Below are 18,902 nucleotides of genomic sequence, written 5' to 3' on the forward strand. Positions count from 1 at the left end.
AGAAATCCGCTATTGCTGGAATAGTGGCATCGAGAGGAGATACCCCTTCCACGACACCAACCACAGAAGACTCTCCACTTCGCCTGGTAGACCCCTGTCGATGACTTTCGCAGGTGACGAGACATCATTTCCGCAACCTGTTGCGAAAAGCCTCTCTCTGTGAGGAGATGCTGGATAGTCTCCAGGGGTGAAGCCAAAGCGATGCTACAGCTTTGTGGAAGATGTTGCAGTGTGGTTGCTTGGGTAGCTCGTGTCGTGGAGGAAGTTCTCTCGGGAGTTCCGTCAGGAGCTGCAGAAAGTCCGGGAACCGCTCTACATGATGCCATAGCAGAGCTATAAAGGTCATTGACAGGTTGACCGATAGTCTGGTCTTGGTGAGCACCCTTCTCATCAGACAGAACGGTGGGAAGGCGTAAACGTCGATGTTGTCCTACCGTTGTTAGAAGGCATCTTGCCAGAGTGCCTTGGGGTCCGGGACTGGGGAACAGTACAGTGGAAGCTTGGAGTTTAAGGCTGTCGCGAACAGGTCCACCATCGGGGAACCCCACAAAGTCAGGACTTTGTTGGCTACTAGAGGATCCAAAGACCACTCGGTACTCACTATCTGCGATGCTCTGCTCAGACTGTCGGCGAGCACATTCCTCTTGTCCGGAATGAAGCGAGCCGATGGTGGAATCGAGTGAACTTCGGACCATCTCAGTATCTCTACTGCAAGATGGGATAGCTGTTGTGAAAAGGTACCTCCCTCCTTGTTGATGTAAGCCACTACCCTGGTGTTGTCGCTCATGACCACCACGGAGTGACCCGCCTGGATCTGTTGGAATTTTTGAAGTGCCAGATATATGGCCTTCACTTCTAGCAGATTTATGTGAAGGCACTTTTCTGATTCTGACCATAGGCCTGAGATCCTGTGGTTCAGAACGTGGGCCCTCCACCCTTCTTTGAAACGTCTGAAAACAGCATCAAATCCGGGGGGGAGGAAGAGAAGATCCACTCCCTTTAGAAGGTTTCCGTCCGTCACCCACCACTGAAGGTCCGTCCGTTCCACAGGACCCATAGGGACCAGAATGTCCGGGGAATCGTGGCCTTGATTCCACCGGGACTTGAGCTGCCATTGCAGGGATCTCATCCTGAGGCGACCGTTTGGAACCAGATGGGCCAAGGAGGAAAGGTGCCCTAGGAGACGTAACCATGATTGGGCTGGACGCTCTCCTCGTCTGAGGAAAGGATCTGCGTCCCTCCTCAGCCTTGCTATCCTGTCGTCTGATGGAAAGGCTTTGTGGAGATTGGTGTCCAATATCATGCCTAGATATACCAGTCGTTGAGATGGAAGCAGAGAAAACTTCTTGAGATTTACCATGATCCCTAGATCTTGGCAAAGTCCCAGAAGCCTGTCTCGGTGTCGAAGAAGGGTCGACTCCAAGTCTGCCAGGATCAGCCAGTCGTCCAGATAGCGGAGGGGACGGATGCTGATCCTGTGTGCCCACGAAGATATCAGGGTGAACACTCTGGTGAATACCTGGGGTGCTGTGGAGAGACCGAAACACAGCACCTTGAACTGGTAGATCTTGTTGTCTAGGCTGAATCTTAAGTACTTCCTGGAAGACGGATGGATTGGGATCTGGAAGTACGCACCCTTCAGATCCAGTGTACACATGAAGTCTTGCGGTCTCACTGCAAGTCTGACCGTGTCTGCTGTCTCCATGCTGAACGGAGTTTATTTGACAAACTTGTTCAGAGCTGAGAGGTCGATGACGGGTCTCCAGCCTCCAGACGCCTTCTTTACGAGAAAGAGTCGACTGAAGAAGCCTGGGGAGCCGTCGACGACCTCCTGGAAAATCATCCTTCTTGAGCATGGTATCGACTTTTGCCCGAAGGGCTAGCCCCTTTATCGATCCCATGGCATAGGAGCTCAACGACACTGGATTCGCTGTCAGGGTAGGAAGAGATGTTATGAACGGGACGCGATATTCCTGACTGATCACGGAGATCGTCCAGGAATCGGACCCGAGTTGCTGCCACCTGAATGCGCAACTTTGCAGGCATCCCCCCACTGGTGGACATGCAGGGGGATTGCCAATTCGAGTGCTTGCCTCACCTGGAGGACTTTCCGCCCTTCTTGTCTTTGACAGGAAAGGGCTACTGCTTGGACACCTTCGTCTTTGCTGCCGCTCTTGGTTTCGTCGTCTTGGATTGGCGAGGTTGTTGAGGTGCTGGAGGTTTGTAGGGCTTAGATGTAAGAGCCCTTTGGAGAAGAGAATCGTGTTTCAATTTCCTCCACCTCTCAGCTGCCTGTTCCACATCCTTGGGCTCAAACAGACTCTTTCCTAGAGTGTCTGAGCCTGCAGGCATCCACGGCTGGGACCTTTGAGTGGAACCTCTCGGCCACCGCATCACGTCGTTTCAAGATCGAGTTTGCCCACAAGTTCGAAACTTGGAGGGCCAGAAACTCAATGGTACGTGTGCCCGAGAGGAGGAAGGTCTCCAGGGCTTTCCTGGTGCTCTCCTTGGACAGATCCTCGGGTCGCAGCAGGATGCCCAGAGACCCTAGCCAGACATCCAGCCACGAAGTGGCCTGTATGGCACACTTTGCGACCTTCTCCTGACTCAGGATCTCTATTGCCGAGAATGTCACCTGCCGGCTAGGGAGTCTCTCAAGAGAGACTCCCCTGGTAAGCTCTTCCACGGAGAGGTGGAGCGGGAGGGCTAAACAAGGCTCCTCCATGATCTCAAAGTACCTCCTCTGTTGCACACAAGGAGGTGGGAGGAGCTTGTTACCAGCAGAGGAACGGCTGGAGGAGGCGAGCTCGGAAAGCTGGCCCTCAACCTTATCTCTGGCACTCTTCACCCCTTGGGACCAAGGCAGAGCCGCACTGGCCTTAAAGGGTTTCTGAGTGCCATAGACTTGGTCCAGGACCGTATCCTTGCCTTCACGAGGGGCAGTCTCCGAGTCCTTGAACTTGTTGAGATGCCTCATCAGAGTCAGGACTTGTCAGAAGATGTGCTCTGAATCATGCCGCTCTCCTCCTGGTGAACTGGCAGCAAAATCTCCTGTCCCCAAAGGCTCTACTTGGGGGAACTCTTAGAGTCCTACGATTCCCTCCTAGGAGGGATACGTAACTCCAACAAAGAAGTCTGAGGGCTCTTCTCTCCCTAACACGGGAAGATTCTCCTGCTCGAGGTGGGGTTTCTCCCATTGGTGCGGTGGGAGAAGGTCTCACCTTGGAAGAGGGAGCGCGCTGGCGCTCGCACGAGGGGAAAAACCCAGGGGTCGCGCGCGAGAGATGCTGGCGCTAGCGCGATGGGAAAAAACCCAGAGGTCGCGCGCGAGAGACCGTTGAAAACACTCTCGCGCGCGCGTGGGCGTCTGAGCGCGCGGGTGCGCGAGCGAGACTTCATAAGGTGAGCAGGAATCAGACTGACGTGCAGGAACAGAATGAAGAGCCCGTGAAAATTTTGGCGCGCGCTGTACGAGATTGTTGGCGCTTGTGCGCGAAAGAAGATCGACAGCGCTTGAAGATCGACGGTGCTTGTGCGCGCAAGAAGATCGTCGGCGCTTGAAAATCGTCGGCGTTTGCGCGCGTAAGAAGATCGTCGGCGCTTGCGCGCGTAAGAAGGTCGTCAGAGCTTGCGCGCGGAAGAAGATCGCTGGCGCGGGGAACCATCGGAGCCTGCGCACGGACGATCGTCAGAGCTTACGTGCTTAGGAAGATCGTCAGCGCTAGCGCGCCAAAGAAAATCGTCCGCCAAGAGGATCGTCGGCGCTTGAAGATCGTCGGTGCTTGCGTGCGTAAGAAGTTTGACGACGCTTGCGCGCGTAAGAAGATCGTCGGCGCTTGCGCGCATAAGAAGATCGTCAGCGCTTGCGCGCGTAAGAAGATCGTCAGCGCTAATGCGCAAAAGAAGATCATCGGCGCTAGCGCACGTACGAAGTTCGTCGGTGCTAGCACGCGTACGAAGATCGTTGGCGTAAGAAGATCATCGGCGAGCACGAGCGCGCGCTAGGATGAAGGGACAGCTGACAGGACGATCAGGAACTGGGACGATCAACACTGGAAGTTCTGGTGAGCGCCTGTGCGCTAACTCGGGACTGGAACAGGATTCCTCTCTATGGAAGTCTCAAGAACAGCAGGAACAGTAAGCGAGCTCTTGCACGCGAGCGCGCAGGGGATACCTGGCGCTAAAGGGACTTACTCACAGTGTGAGAAAGCCCCTCTTGCCCCGAAGGGACCGGTGCCCGTTAGAACGGGGTGCGAGGGCGCCCACAGCGTCAACAGCCAGGAACGGAGAGGGCAGGTCAGCAGGTCTAGGAGATGGCAAACTGCGGAGAGGTCCCGAACAGCCAGCTGGTCTAAACAGGAACAATCCTCCGAAGAGGATTCTCTATGAGTGGCCTCTCTCGCGAACGAGAGAGGAGAACATTTCGTAGAAGAGACTAGAAGACACTGATGATGGCGCCCTTTAGGGCCGTTGGATCAGCAAGCTGACCTATAAGGAGCAATCCTCCGAAGAGGAGTCCGTATGAGTGGCCTCCCTCGCGAACGAGAGAGGTCACAAGATGATCCTGCAGCTGCTCAGCCCCTTGAGCATAGCTGCAGGTGCGACCGCTCAGCCCCAAGAGCATAGTCACATGAAATTCCATGGTCCGGCCTTGCAACCGCTCAGCCCCTTGAGCATGGTTACAAGAGCGGTCGCCCAGCACCAACAGCAACCGCCCGAGGACCAGGAAAACCCATCCAGGAATATAAAGGTATGAGAAGTTCTCCCTCTGCAGGGGAAAAACTCAAACCTGGGAAGGGAACCTCCCTCGGAAGGGAAGTTACCACAATTGGAGGCGAACCTCCTTAGCGTTCTAAGATGAACTAAAGAGCTGACAGTTGTCACGGGAGAACTTCTAAGAGAAGGGAACACGCCCATGACGATGTCCTAGAGAGACGGCAGCAACAGCAGACTCCCCAGGCACAAACAGGGCAGCTCTGCTTCGTTGGCACATTTAGGCAAACGAAGAAAAACTGGATCATTAACTGGGAAAAATAAATAATTAGTTAACAAAAATTCCCCCGGGAGGAACTCCGAAGAGAAACCCCGAGGGAATAGAAAACATAAGAATTACATATTAAGAATGCGCCCTCCTCCCCTAACTGACATTCACGGGAGAAGGGGGAGGGCGGAGAACTGTAACAAAAACAGAATTATAATTATGTAATTCATCTAAGAATGTTCACAAATAGTAAGAACCACTGAACCCCGAAGAGAAGGGTTCCCCACAGAAAGCTGAAAAGTTAACATATAAAATTAGATTTCATTAAAAATAATTGAGACAAATAAACGGAAAAGCAACACAACCCGCACGGGAAAGAAGCTTCCGTAATAGTACGTAGTACTGTAGTAGTAAAAGGGTGAACGACCTCGAGTAGAGAGAGAGACCGTAGTCAATCTAAACTCCCACGTTCCCTTCGCTGAGAGTCCAAGTTCCCCGTAGGGAAGGAGGAACAGCGGAGAAAACAGATGAATGAAGAAAGTCCAGCGATGACGATTCCCCATGGCGGCTGAATTATCGGAAGCTGAAGAAACGACCAAAGGACCAAGGGAGAGGCTGCGCCCCATGACATGCAACCCCGGTGGCCTAGTACTACGCGGTGACGACGTCGTACACTACACACACACAGCACAAACCTGAAAAGGAAACTTACTATATTTCTATACCCAAATATATACATAAACATAAAGAATGTTTACATATATATTAAGTATAAGAAAAGGTAAGTAATTAAGTAAAGACAAAACATTAATGGCTGCCAAGCGAGGGTGAGAGCAGACATGTCTGCCCATCACCTAAGCCAAAAGCGAAGTGAATCACTTCACCGGTGTGTGAGGGGGGAGGGGTAGCTAGCTACCCCTCCCCTACCCCCTCGCTAACTAGAGGGGGTGTAGTTAACCGTCGTTAAAAATCTAATGGCTCGCCATTTCAGCTATGCCGAAAGTAATACCCCATGTAAATAGCGTGGTTTGTATTTCAGTTACAGAATAAACTAACTTGAAATACAATTCTTGAGAGGATTCATGAGATATTGAGTTCCCCACAACTGATATTTAAAACCAAGTACTTTCAGTTCAGATATGCTAACCGAACAAGTAGATATTGAATTAATATGCAATAAAAACTTATCAAAGTCCACAGACTGGATGGGGAGATATACGTTTTGATGAATTGACGCGATGGAGAAAGCTAGAAAATGGGTTACTCCTATCATGTTACTTACCATTAACCACCAGATTGTCTTTACGTAATTGGTTCTTGTATGTTTTGGAAAGAAAGATGATGGGAACCCCCCCTCCTGTATTATAATCCTATGAGACATCAAAGAGTTGGAGCTGGGAGGAGAGGGACTGCTCCCCGCACTCTAGTTTTGGGGTGTTTGAATGTGCGTGGATGTAGTACGATAGAGAGTAAAAGATGTGAGATTGGAAGTATGTTTAGGAATAGAAAGATGGATATCTTGGCTTTGTGTGAGACAAAGATAAAAGGGAAAGGTGAAGTGATGTTTGGTGAAATGTCTGGTAGAGTGTCTGGGATTGAAAGGGGAAGAGCAGGAGAAGGTGTGGCTTTATTGCTGAGTGAATGGATGACAGGTAAAGTAGTGGAATGGAAGGAGATATCATCTAGGTTAATGTGGGTAAGGGTTAGGTTGGGTAGGAAATGTTGGGCTTTTAATAGTGCGTATGGGCCAGGTTGTGAGAAAAGTGAAGAAGAGCGGAATGAGTTCTGGAATTAATTAACTAGGTGTGTAGAAGGACGGGGTAAAAGAAATTATGTAGTTGTCATGGGTGACTTAAATGCTAGAGTGGGCGCTGGAGAGGTAGAAGGTGTCACTGGGAAGTATGACGTACCAGGTGAAAATGAGAGTGGTGAGAGACTGGTGGATATGTGTGTTGAGCAGGAGATGGTGATATGTTCTAGTTTTTTCTGCTAAAGAAGGTGATGAATGCAAGAGTTGATGGGAGAAGTACAATAGGAAGGCCAAGGTTTGGGTGGATGGATGGAGTGAAGGAAGCTCTGGGTGATAGGAGGATAGATGTGAGAGAGGCAAGAGAGCATGCTAGAAATAGGAATAAATGGCGAGCGATTGTGACGCAGTTCCGGTAGGCCCTGCTGCTTCCTCCGGTGCCTTAGTTGACCGCGGAGGTAGCAGCAGTATGGGATTTAGTGTTATGAAGCTTCATCTGTGGTGGATAACGGGGGAGGGTGGGCTGTGGCACCCTAGCAGTACCAGCCGAACTCGGTTGAGTCCCTTGTCAGGCTGGGAGGAACACAGAGAGGAAAGGACCCCTTTTTTGTTTCATTAGTTTGATGTCGACTACCCCCCAAAATTGGGGGAAATGCCTTGGTATATGTATGTATAAATTTTGAGGGTAAACGTCGATAAAACGAACTCCTGAAAAAGAAGCAATATGACTATCAAGGAAGGTTCATAGAAATGAGCTTATATGAAGATCTAGTTCTGATAAAAGTTCAGGAAGAAGTGTAAATGATAGAAGAAAATGGAGAGAATTAATTTCACAAAACATTGTAAAAAGAAAAGCCGACGTAAAAACATTTTTGATACTGATGCATGTACGATTTCACTTAAATCACATACTAAATACAAAATGTCGGAAGTCCAGATGATTAACAATGAGTAACCTCATTGATGAAAAACTAAATATTTTGCATAAAAACTTTGTAAACATATCAGAACATTCCAGAATTATAATGACCATTATATTTTGGGCCAATTTCTGATTTCTGGGCCATCCTAAACATAGAAATTTTGAGATAAGGTCAGTTAACTGAAATGTTAAAAAGTTTATTTCTTTAGTGAAAGAAAATGCATAACCAAAATTTTAGTGCAAAAAAAGGCTGTTGAATTAGAATTAATTATCACGGGGGATTGTCTAAAATTGATAACTTGGCAAAGCTTTTAATCAAATCCAGGGGTTCCAGATATTAAGTGTTGTCTTTGCAGAGTACTTAAAGTTATCATTATCAATAACAGTTTTTTTTATAAGATTTACTCTAAACAAGGTTTAATGAGTCATAACCTTTTTCCATTTACTGAATATCCAATGTAAAATGACAAATTCGGAGATAATTTTTATTTTTCCTAACTATACAAACCTTAGCTATTTACATTGGGTATTACTTTCGGCGTAGCTGAAATGACGAGCCATTAGATTTTAACAAGGGTTTCCTACCCCGCGCTAGTTAGCAAATATGTGTAAATAGCTAAGATTTGTATGGTTAGGAAAAATACAAATTATCTCCGAATTTGTCATTTGTTCCGTAACCGAAATACAAACCACGCTATTTACATTGGGTGACTTACCCCTTAGGAAGGGTGGAAAGTCCCCAGCCATACTGGCTTTGGCTTTACCCGGGGACTCAGAATCCGAGTGAGTCGCACTCAAGAAAAGGAGTCCCTGCACCTCACAAGTTCCTTGCTCCGCAAGGAAATGTGTGGCCTACATAAGCTTGTGTGTGAAGGAAGAAAGTGTGACCCGTCCTAGGCAGTTGACCTGGAGTTCCAGAAGGAACTCTGGGTTAGGACGTTCCCAATACCACCTCGTCAGGGTATGGGGGACGCGACAGTATTGACTCAATACTCGGAATACAAGGAAGCATGGTTTACCTGCAGAGGTTTGAGGTCAGCTATGCAGAGACCAGGATGCTGCTTCCCCAGTAGAGGGGACGATGAAGAAAGAAGTAAGGGCCAGACATACTTCTTTCGTTCATGCAGACTAAAACCTGATAACAATACCCTCAACCTTCTGCTACCTGTCCAAAAAGGAGCCTGAGGTTAGACCAGCTGTTGTGTAGCCACCACAGAGTGATAGAAACGTATCGATACTTCTGTGGGTCACGTCCTGCAGGAAGCGGGCTGCGAAGGCCATTAGACACTTCCAGACTCCAGCTTGTAGCACCTGCGTCACAGAGTAGTTCTACTCGAAGGCGAGGGACGTTGCGATGTATCCGACATCGTGCTGTTGGGCGACGTGACGGGGGAGGGTCTGGATTCCGGTCGAGATGAATGCCCTTGAGTCCGAGCTGAAGAGGTATACTGGTGACTCTCCCTTGTCTCCTCCGTGCTCCCAAACCGGCCTGCACGTGAGGACAAACTGCAGCTGTTCTCAAAGATAACCACTCGATTCCTTTACTGGCAAGAAGGAGAAGTTTTGGGTCATCTGATACAGAACGGAGACTCGAAATCTTGAAGGAGTCGAACCGAAGGTCCGGGACTCCAAGATTCTGAGTCTAGAAAACAACTCAGGAGCGAACCTGAATGTTGCCTTCCCCTATTCTCTTGAAAGGGCGGAGTCGTACGAGACCATGAAGATTGCTTACACACTGGCCGAGGCCAGAGTGAGCAGGAGCACCGTCCCCCAAGACAGAATACGATCAGAGGCCTGACGTACTGGTTCTTGAGATCTCTTAAGGGACTAAAGAGTCCGAACCATGCTCCATGGAGGAGGTCTCACTCCGACTGGGGGCAGGGACGTTCGCAGCCTTGCATGAGCGAAGAAAGGTCCAGCGGGAAGGAAAAAGTCTATTCCTTTCAGCCTGAAGGCCAGGGAAAGGCTGAGCGATAGGCTTCACTGCCGAAAGCGGAAAAGAGTTTCCTCCCGCCGAAACGCAGTAACGGACTCCGTTATTGCTGGAGAAAAGGCCTCAAGGGAAGAGGTATCTCTCCGGCGACACCAACCACAGAAGACTCTCCACTTCGCCTGGTAGACCCCTGCGGATGACTATCGCAGGTGACGCGACCTTCGCTCCGCGACTGTAGCGGGTTGTCTCTTCTTGAGGGGGCGGCGTAGTGTCTCCAGGCGTGAAGCCGAAGCAATGCAACGGCTCGTGAAAGATGTTGTAGTGTGGTTGTTTGAGTAGCCTGTGTCGTGGAAGAAGCTCTCCCGGGAGTTCCGTCAGGGGAAGCAGAGGGTCCGGAAACCGTTCTGCGTATAGTCACAGCGGAGCTCTCAGGGCCATCGAAAGGTTGACAGACAACCTGGTCTTGTTGAGACCCATTCTCAACAGACAACAATGGTGGGAAGACGCAGGCGTCGATGTTGTCCCACCTTCACCGGAAAGCATCTTGCCAAAGAGTCTTGGGGTCTGAGACTGGGGGGGAAGAACAGCGGAAGCTTGAAGTTCCAGGCTGTCGTGATCAGGTCCCCCAGGCCAGGACTTGCTGGTTACTATAAGCCAAAGACCCCCAGGTACTCTCTATCTGTGAGGCTCTGGTCAGATAGTCGGAGAGAACATTCCTCTGCCCGGAATGACCGAGCCGATAGTGGTATTGAGAGGACCTCGGACCATCTCAGTATCTCTACTGCAAGATGCGAAAGTATGAAAATGCGCCTCCCTGCTGGTTGGAATACGCCAGTACCATGAAGTCGTCGCACACGGAGCGATTCGGCAGGATCTGTAGGATCTGTAGAGGGGCCAGACTACAGCCCCTAAGCCTGCCTGAATGATGGGGAGGTACCCCTCAGGTCCTGACCATAGGCCTGAACCGGAACATGCCCCCCCCCCCCTTTTCTTTGACGAGTCCGAGAATAGCATCAAATGTGGGGAAAGGACGAGAATATCCACTCCCATGCAAGAGGTTCCATAGGTCAACCCATTGCCGGTCTAAACGTTCCGCTGGTCCCATAGGGACCAGAAAGTCCGGTTAATCGTTGCTTGGATACCACCGGAACTTGGGCCGCCTCACAGGGAACTCATCCTGAGGCGACCGTTCGGAACTAGACGGTCAATGAGGAAAAGAGACCCAGGAAACGTTCCAAGGTAGGGCTGAAAGCTCTCCTTGACTGAGAACAGGTACTGCGACTCTCCTCAGCCTGGCCACAGTCAACTGAAGGGAAGGCTCGGAGAAGGAGTCAACAGCATCTGGTGTTCCCAGGCGGTCACCCATCCAAGTACTGACCAGACCCAACGTTGCTTAACTTCGCTGATCGGACGAGAAGCGGTGTTTTCAACGTGGTATGGCCGTTGACTCAATATCATGGCTAGATACTCCAGATGTTGAGGCAGAAGTAGAGAAGGCTCCTAGCAAATTACCATGATCCCTCACTCTTGGTAAAGACCCGGAAGCTTGTCCCGGTGTCGGAGAAGGTCGAACCCGAGCCTACCGGAGTAGACCAGACCTCCAAAAATCGAAAGAGGCGGGAGCCTGCTCCTGAGCGGCCATGAGGAAAGCAGGGAGAGTTCTCTGGGGAAAAACCTGCGATGCCGCGGTGGGATCGCCACACCGCATCTTAAGCAGGAACACCTGTAGTCTAGGCTGAATTCCAAGAGCCTCCTGGAAGATGGATGGAATGGAACCTGCAGCCTCGTTACCAGTCTGATCGACTCTACTCTTCCACGCTGGACGAAGTTTGTTCGACAAACTTGATCAGAGCTAAGAGGTCGACGACGGAACTCCCGTCTCAGATGCTTTCCCAGAAGAAAGGATCGACTGAAGAAGCCGGGTGGGGGGCCGTCGACGACCCTATGGAGGACCTTCTCCTACGGCATGGATCCTTCTGCCCAACGGGCAAACCTCTTGCTGACCCCATGGTATAGAGGCTCAGAGACACTGGATTCGCTGACAGTGACGGAGAGATGGTAAGAGAGAGGCGCGATATCCTTGGCTGATCACAGAGATCGTGCAGGAATCGGCATCGGGAAGCTGTTATCCGGACGAGTAACCTTAGGCATTCCCCCAGCGTGAGACCTGCAAGGGGGGTTGCCAACCTTAGAGTTTGTGAACTCTGCCGCTCCCTCTAGGATTATGCCTCCCGAGCTACCTGTCCCTGACAGGAGGGGACTGCTATTGTACACCTTGTCTTAGCTGCCGTAGCCGGTCCGAAACTTAGGCTGACGAGGCTGAATGAAGAGGCGTCGGAGGCCTGCAGGGTCTGGAAGGAAGCGCCTTGGAGGAGTGAAAACGGAAGTCGACTTCCTCCGCACAACAGCTGTCCATGTCTCTGTCCTTGGGCTCAAACAAGCTCTTCACAAGGATGGAAGAGTGTCTGAGCTTGTCGACATCCACGGATGAGACACCCGAGAGGAAGCCCTCGGTCACTGCGTCTAGATGGTCCAACATCGAGTTTGCCCACAAGTTCAAAACTTGGCGACGGAACGCCAAGGTGCTTGAGCCCGAGAGGCGGAAAGTACCCATGATCTTCCTGGAGCTTCCTTGTACAAAACCTCGGGTCGCACCCGAGGAGGGAAAGGACCTGGTAAGCCCCTTCCACGAGATGGAGAAGAGGAAGGGCTAAACCAGTCTCCCCTTGCCCGATGGAGAAATCTCGAACAGAAAGCTCCCTGGCAAGACCCTTCCAGGGAATGACAAGGAGGAAGGGCTAACCCAGGTTCTGGAAAGAAGAATGTTGCTCAGACCTCCCCAAAGATTCTTCCTGCTCTTGCACGTGCCATGTTCTGTGTTTACGGGGTGAAGACCGTGTTCTGGAAATACGCGTAATCGCCCCACCGCTCGCGCGATGGTAAATCAATGGTTCGCGCGTGGCCGAACGTGGAAACGCAGGAGCGCAGACGCAAGTGCGCGAGGGAGCGCAGAAGGAGGGCGAGCGTGGTAGGAGGGGTGAGAGCTGGTGGTCGGAATCCGATAGTTCACAGGCGAGCGATGACCCGTAGGCAAGCAATGGCTACTGCAGGAATCGAGCCGGCGCTCGCGCGATAGAACACCGTCGGTTCGCGCGATGGAAAACTGTCGGTTCGCGCGATGGAAAACTGTCGGTTCGCGCGATGGAACACCATCGGTTCACGCAATGGAACACCGTTGGTTCGCGCGATGGAACACCGTTGGTTCACGAGATGAAAAACCATTGGTTCGCGCGCTGGCGAACATTGAAGCGCATGTGCGCGGGCACGTGGGCGTGTGGGCACATGGGCGTGCGGGCACGTGGGCGTGTGGTTGCGCAGGTCACGTGGGCGAGCGCAGGCGGTCCGGAGACCGATGGCACATAGGCGGGCGATGGCGCATTGACGAGCGATGGCGCATATTGGCGAGCGATTGCCCATAGGCGAGTGAAGGCGCGTGGGCAAGCGATTGCGCGTCGGCAAGCGATGGCGCGTTGGCGAGCGGTGGTGCGTTAACAAAACACTAGCGCGCAAGCGAAGAATCGCGCGGGTGCGTAGGAGATCGCTAACGCGTAAGAGACTAGAGATGGTTAGCGCGCATCGCGCTAATCAGAAGGCGAGCAGGTGCATCGGGAAGGTGAGCGCTGATGCGAGCTGTTAATCAGGCGATCCTGGACGGTCAGAAAAAACGGTTGGCGCCCATTGGTGCGTGGCAGGAAAGGGCGCGCAGATGTGCGCTGGCGATTGAAGAAAGCTGGCGCACAGAAGGCCAGAAGTAAAGGTGAGCGCTGGCGAGCAGGAGGAAGATCTACAGAAAGACTCAGCTACCGGAGATCGTGGTCCACAGCAGGCGAGCGCTAGATCGCTACTGATGGTGTCCAGGGGACCTGTAACGAATGGAAGATCAATGGCGATCGTTGACGCGCAGGAGATCGCTGACGAGAAGCCGAACGTTGACGCGTCTGTGGTCGCTGGCGAGCAGAAGGGCGACGCATGGAATCCTGTGCGTACAGTAGCTTAGAAGCACGCGTAGGCGACCGCGAGCGTTGCTGCGCTGGAGCAGGCTGACGAGCCGGATTGCGAGGGCGAGGAGAAGAAGAGTCCTTGTCCAAGACCTGAACCGAAGTTCTAGGTCGCGCGGGCGAACGTGGGCGCGTATCAGGAACTGGAAGCGCAGGTGAGCTCTGACGGGCAGGAGATCTAGAGTGCTCAGGAGACCGATGGCGCGCAGGGCGCACAACAGGGACAGCAAGATGTTCGGAGTCCTAAGGAGAGCGCTGGCGAGCAGAGGGGCGATGATCATCAGGAGAGCGCTGACGAACAGGAGAGCGCTGGCGACCAGGAGAGCGGTAGCGATCAGGAGAACGCTGACGAGCAGGAGAGCGGCTGTGCGCTAACACTGCAGAAGGGCGCGCAGGGGAACCCTGACACGCAAGGGAAGCACACCGTGGGAGGCAACCCCTTGCCCCGAAGGGACCGTTGCCCGTCGGATGACGAGGTTAGACTGCTGTCCATCTGCACCAGGGGCGGAAGGTCAGGAAGGCGTTAGAGATCGATCCCCGGAGAGATCTAAGGAGGTAGGAGCTGCAGGCTGCATACGGAGAAGATTAAAAAAAGGCGCCTCTTAGAACCCTTATAGGGAGACGGGAAGCCCTTACGACGTAGCGGACGGTGAGCCTTACGGCGAAGGCGGCCAACAGCAACAACAGCAGAAGAGTCCTCTGAAGAGGAGTCTCTATGAGTGTACTTCCTCGCGAACGAAAGAGAAACACTTCGTAGAAGAGACGGGTCAGCCAGTGACCTAAAAAGAGCAATCCTCCGAAGAGGGGCTCCAGCAGTTGCCCAGCTCCTTGAGCGTAACTGCAGGTGCGACCGCTCAGCACCAAGAGCATAGTCACACGAAATAAAGGCAAGAGGAGAACCCCCCAAAGGGGAAAAAACTCAAGCCTAGACAGGAAAACTTCCCTCGGAAATAAAGTTACCCACCCAAGGAGGCGAGCCTCCTGAGTGTTCTAAAATGGACTGGAGAGCTGTTAATCGTCACGGGAGTACTTCCAGGAGAAGGAGACACGCCCCTGACGAAGATCTATAGGGGAGGCAGCAACAGCCGAATCCCCAGGCCTCAACAAGACAGCTCACTCCGTTGTCACATTACAGAAACGAACTAGATCGGTAACTGTGAAAAATAAAAACAAAAATCATTAGTTAACATTCATTCCCCCGGGAAGACTCCGAAGAGGAATCCCGAGGGAAAAGAACACAAGAATTACACAACAGACACGTGCCCTCCCAACCACTTACACTCACGGAAGGAGAGCTGTAACCAATACAGAATTATAACAATTATAATTATGTAACTATGTAATTATGTAATTTAAAAATGAATGAACACTAAATAAAGAACGAAAACCCCGAAAGGAATCGTTCTACAAAAGCTGAAAAATCAACAAATACAATTAGATTCATAAACTAATTGAGACAAAACGTACGGCGTAGCAACCCCACCCACACGGGAAGGAAGCTACTCAGACGTAGTAAAGGGAACGTAGTAAAGGGTGAACGACCTCAAAAGAGAGAGAGAGAAAGACCGTAGTCAAACTCGAACACGACCCATGAAATTACACCGTGGTGGCCTAACTGCCGAGGGCTCCACGGAGATATCGTACACTACACACACAAGCACAAACTCTGAAAAGGAAACTTACTGATTTCTATACTCAAATATATACATAAACACGAAAAAAAAGTTTACATATATATTGAGTAAAAGAAAAGTAAGTGATTAAGTAAAGACAAAACAAATAATGGCTGCCAAGCGAGGACGAAGACAGAGACGTCTGTCCATTGTCCGAGCCAAAAGTGAAGTGAGACATTTCACCGGTGTATGAGGGAGGGAGGAGTAGCAAGCTACCCCTCCCTCTACCCCTGCTAACTAGCGCGGGGTAGGAAACCCTCGTTAAAATCTAATGGCTCGTCATTTCAGCTACGCCGAAAGTAATACCCAATGTAAATATCGTGGTTTGTATTTCGGTTACGGAACAACTCTCAAATAAATGATAAAGTAGAATAGAGGAAAAGAAAATTTAAGTCTGCGACAGACTTATAAGAATCTCATTTGAGCAGAGATTTGCTGGCTGTCAGGGATACTTTGATAAAGTTTAATGCCCAAAATTACCTAAGTCAATCTAAAATTCCTTTTGACTCTAAACTGTAATATTGAAGTACTGTACACGTAAAACAGAAGGCTTTGTCCACTTGCACGATAGCACCAAATTCACATGCAAAGAAAAAAACTATTTGAATTAATCCACTTACCCATGATCCAAAAGATGAAGCAATGTTATGTAAAACACTTTTCTTTGCAGAAGACTCATCTTTAGTTACAGATAAGAGACTGTAGGCCATCATTTCCCCTTTATTAGTCTGTATTACAGATCCTTCTGCCAAAGTCGTTGGAAGACTATCAGCTGTAATAATATGGTGGATACTAAAACTGCGCTATTGACATTTATCAAGAGTACAAATAACAAATAAAACTTACTTGATATGCAACAGCAATAATGCAACATAGCATAAGGTATTTTAAAGAAATTCTAATTCTAAGAAATATGAAAGTAAAACAACATTCTTGTATGTTTTCTCCCTTTTTGGATATAGAATAGTATCAAGTACAAATAATACTGACTAAGACCAACTGTCATTGCCATGACAAAAATAAATAACTAATGAGTCCAGTAGTAAATAAGCTTTGGTTAAATATTCTAACATGAACATTAATATCTTAACATCAACATAACACTTGATTAAAAAAGACAGAATAAGGGCATTTTAAAAATGACAAATTCAGAGATAATTTGTATTTTTCCTAACCATACAAACCTTAGCTATTTACATTGGGTTTACCTTTCGGCGTAGCTGAAATGACGAGCCAATAGTTTTTAACGAGGGTTAACTACCCCCGCGCTAGTTAGCGGGGGTAGGGGAAGGGATAGCTTGCTACCCCTTCCCCCCCCCACACACCAGTGATTTGCTTCACTTCACTTAGAGGTAGGACTTGACTTGGGGGCCAATCTGGCGGGCAAATATGTGTAAATAGCTAAGGTTTGTATGGTTAAGAAAAATACAAATTATCTCCGAATTTGTCATTTGTTCCGTAACTGAGATACAAACCACGCTATTTACATTGGGTGACTTACCCCTTAGGAAGAGTGGAAAGTCCCCAGCCTTACTGACTTTGGCTTTGCCCGGGGACTCCGCCTCCCAGTGAGTAGCACTCGAGAGAAGGAGCCCCTGCACCTCACAAGTTCCTTGCTTCGCTAGGAACGAGTGGCCTACATAAGTTGTGTGTGGAGGAAAGTGTGACTCGTCCTATGAAGTTGACCTTGAGACCTTTAAATAGGAATCTAGGATAGGACGTTCCCAATACCACCTTGTCAGGGTATGGGGGACGCGACAGTATTAAACTTAATACTAGGAGCACAAGGAAGCATGGGTTACCTGCAGAGGTCGAGGTCAGCTATGCGAAGATCAGGATGCTGCTTCCCCAAGAGAGGGGAGAATGAAGAAAGAAGTAAGGGTCAGACATACTCTTTCATTCACGCAGACTAAAACCGGGTAACAACGCCCTCAACCTACTGCTACTTGTCCATAAAGGAGCCTGAGGTTAGACCAGCTGTTGTGCAGCCACCACTGGGCCGATAGAAAACGTATCGAGGCTCCTGTGGGTCACGTCCTGCAGGTAGTGGGTTGTGAAGGTCGTCTGACGCTTCCAGACCTCAGCTTGAAGTACCTGCGTCACTGAGAAGTTTCTCTTGAAGGCCAGGGACGTAGCAATGCCCCTGACGTCGTGTGCCCTCGGGCGACGTGACGGAGGAGGGTCTGGATTCAAGGCGTGGTGGATAACCCTTCGAATCCAAGCCGAGATGGTGTTCCTGGTGACCCTCCTCTTCGTCCTGCCTGTGCTTATAAACAATGCTCGCACTTGAGGACGGACTGCAGCTGTTCTCTTCAAGTAGTACCTCAGACACCTCACTGGACATAGTAGCAGCTGGTCTGGGTCGCTTGTTACAGAACTGAGACTCGCGATCCTGAAAGAGTCGAATCGTGGATCCGGCACTCCAGGATTCTGAGTCTTGGCAACAAACTCAGGGACGAACCTGAACGTTACCTCCCCCCATCCCCTTGAACGGGCGATGTCGTACGAGAGACCATGAAGTTCACTAACTCACTTGGCCGAAGCCAAAGCGAGCAGGAAAGCCGTCTTCCAAGACAGGTGGCGATCAGAGGCCTGGCGTAATGGTTCGAAGGGAGGTCTCTTAAGAGCCCTGAGGACCCGAACCACGTTCCAAGGAGGAGGTCTCACTTCCGACTGGGGGCAGGTAAGCTCATAGCTACGTATGAGTAGAGAGAGTTCTAGCGAGGAAGAAATGTCCACGCCTTTCAGCCTGAAAGCCAAGCTTAAGGCTGAGCGATAGTCTTTCACTGCCGAGACAGAAAGGCGCATTTCCTCCCGCAGATATACGAGTAACTCCGCTACTGCTGGAATAGTGGCATCGAGTGGAGAGATACCCCTCCCACGATACCAACCACAAAAGACTCTCCACTTCGCCTGGTAGACTCCCTCAGAGGACTTTCGCAGGTGCCGAGACATTCTCTCCGCAACCTGTTGCAAAAAGCTTCTCTCCGTGAGGAGACGCTGGACAGTCTCCAGGGGTGAAACCGAAGCGAGGCTACGGCCTTGTGAGGGATGTTGGAGTGGGGTTGTCTGAGAAGCTCGCGTAGTGGAGGAAGTTCTCTCGGGAGCTCCGTCAGGAGCTGCAGAAGGTCCGGGAACCATTCCGTGTGATGCCATAGCGGAGCTACCACAGTCATCGAACAGTTGACCGATAGTCTGGCCCTGTTGAGCACCCTTCTCATCAGACAGAACGGTGGGAAGGCGTACACGTCGATGTTGTCCCACCGTTGCTAGAAAGCATCTTGCCAGAGAGCCTTGGGGTCCGGGACTGGGGAGCAGTACAGAGGCAGCTTGAAATTCAACGCTGTCGCGAACAGGTCCACGGTCGGGGAACCCCACAAAGTCAAGACTTTGTTGGCTATCTGAGGATCCAAAGACCACTCGGTACTCACTATCTGCGAAGCCCTGCTCAGACTGTCGGCGAGCACATTCCTCTTGCCAGGAATGAAGCGAGCTGATAGTGTTATCGAGTGGACTTCGGTCCACCTTAGAATCTCTACTGCAAGATGGGATAGCTGCTGCGAAAAAGTAAACGCCCTGCTTGTTGAT

The 18,902-nt window shown here is 50.6% G+C and overlaps 1 protein-coding gene and 1 non-coding gene across 3 annotated transcripts in view; both read right to left on the minus strand.

Moving 5' to 3' along the window:
• LOC137648651 (uncharacterized) overlaps positions 1-18,902 on the minus strand; it is a 522,517-nt gene that overhangs the window by 193,583 nt on the left and 310,032 nt on the right. For both annotated transcript variants that reach the window (XM_068381656.1, XM_068381655.1), the window contains exon 7: positions 15,935-16,086. In XM_068381656.1, the coding sequence (XP_068237757.1) occupies positions 15,935-16,086 (152 nt within the window). The remainder of the gene's footprint in view (positions 1-15,934; positions 16,087-18,902) is intronic.
• On the minus strand, positions 10,913-11,031 carry LOC137648934 (5S ribosomal RNA). The gene has a single exon (XR_011045760.1). It is a non-coding gene; the product is annotated as a 5S ribosomal RNA (ribosomal RNA).

The sequence above is a fragment of the Palaemon carinicauda genome, chromosome 10, assembly GCF_036898095.1.
Source record: "Palaemon carinicauda isolate YSFRI2023 chromosome 10, ASM3689809v2, whole genome shotgun sequence".
Lineage (NCBI taxonomy): Eukaryota > Metazoa > Arthropoda > Malacostraca > Decapoda > Palaemonidae > Palaemon > Palaemon carinicauda.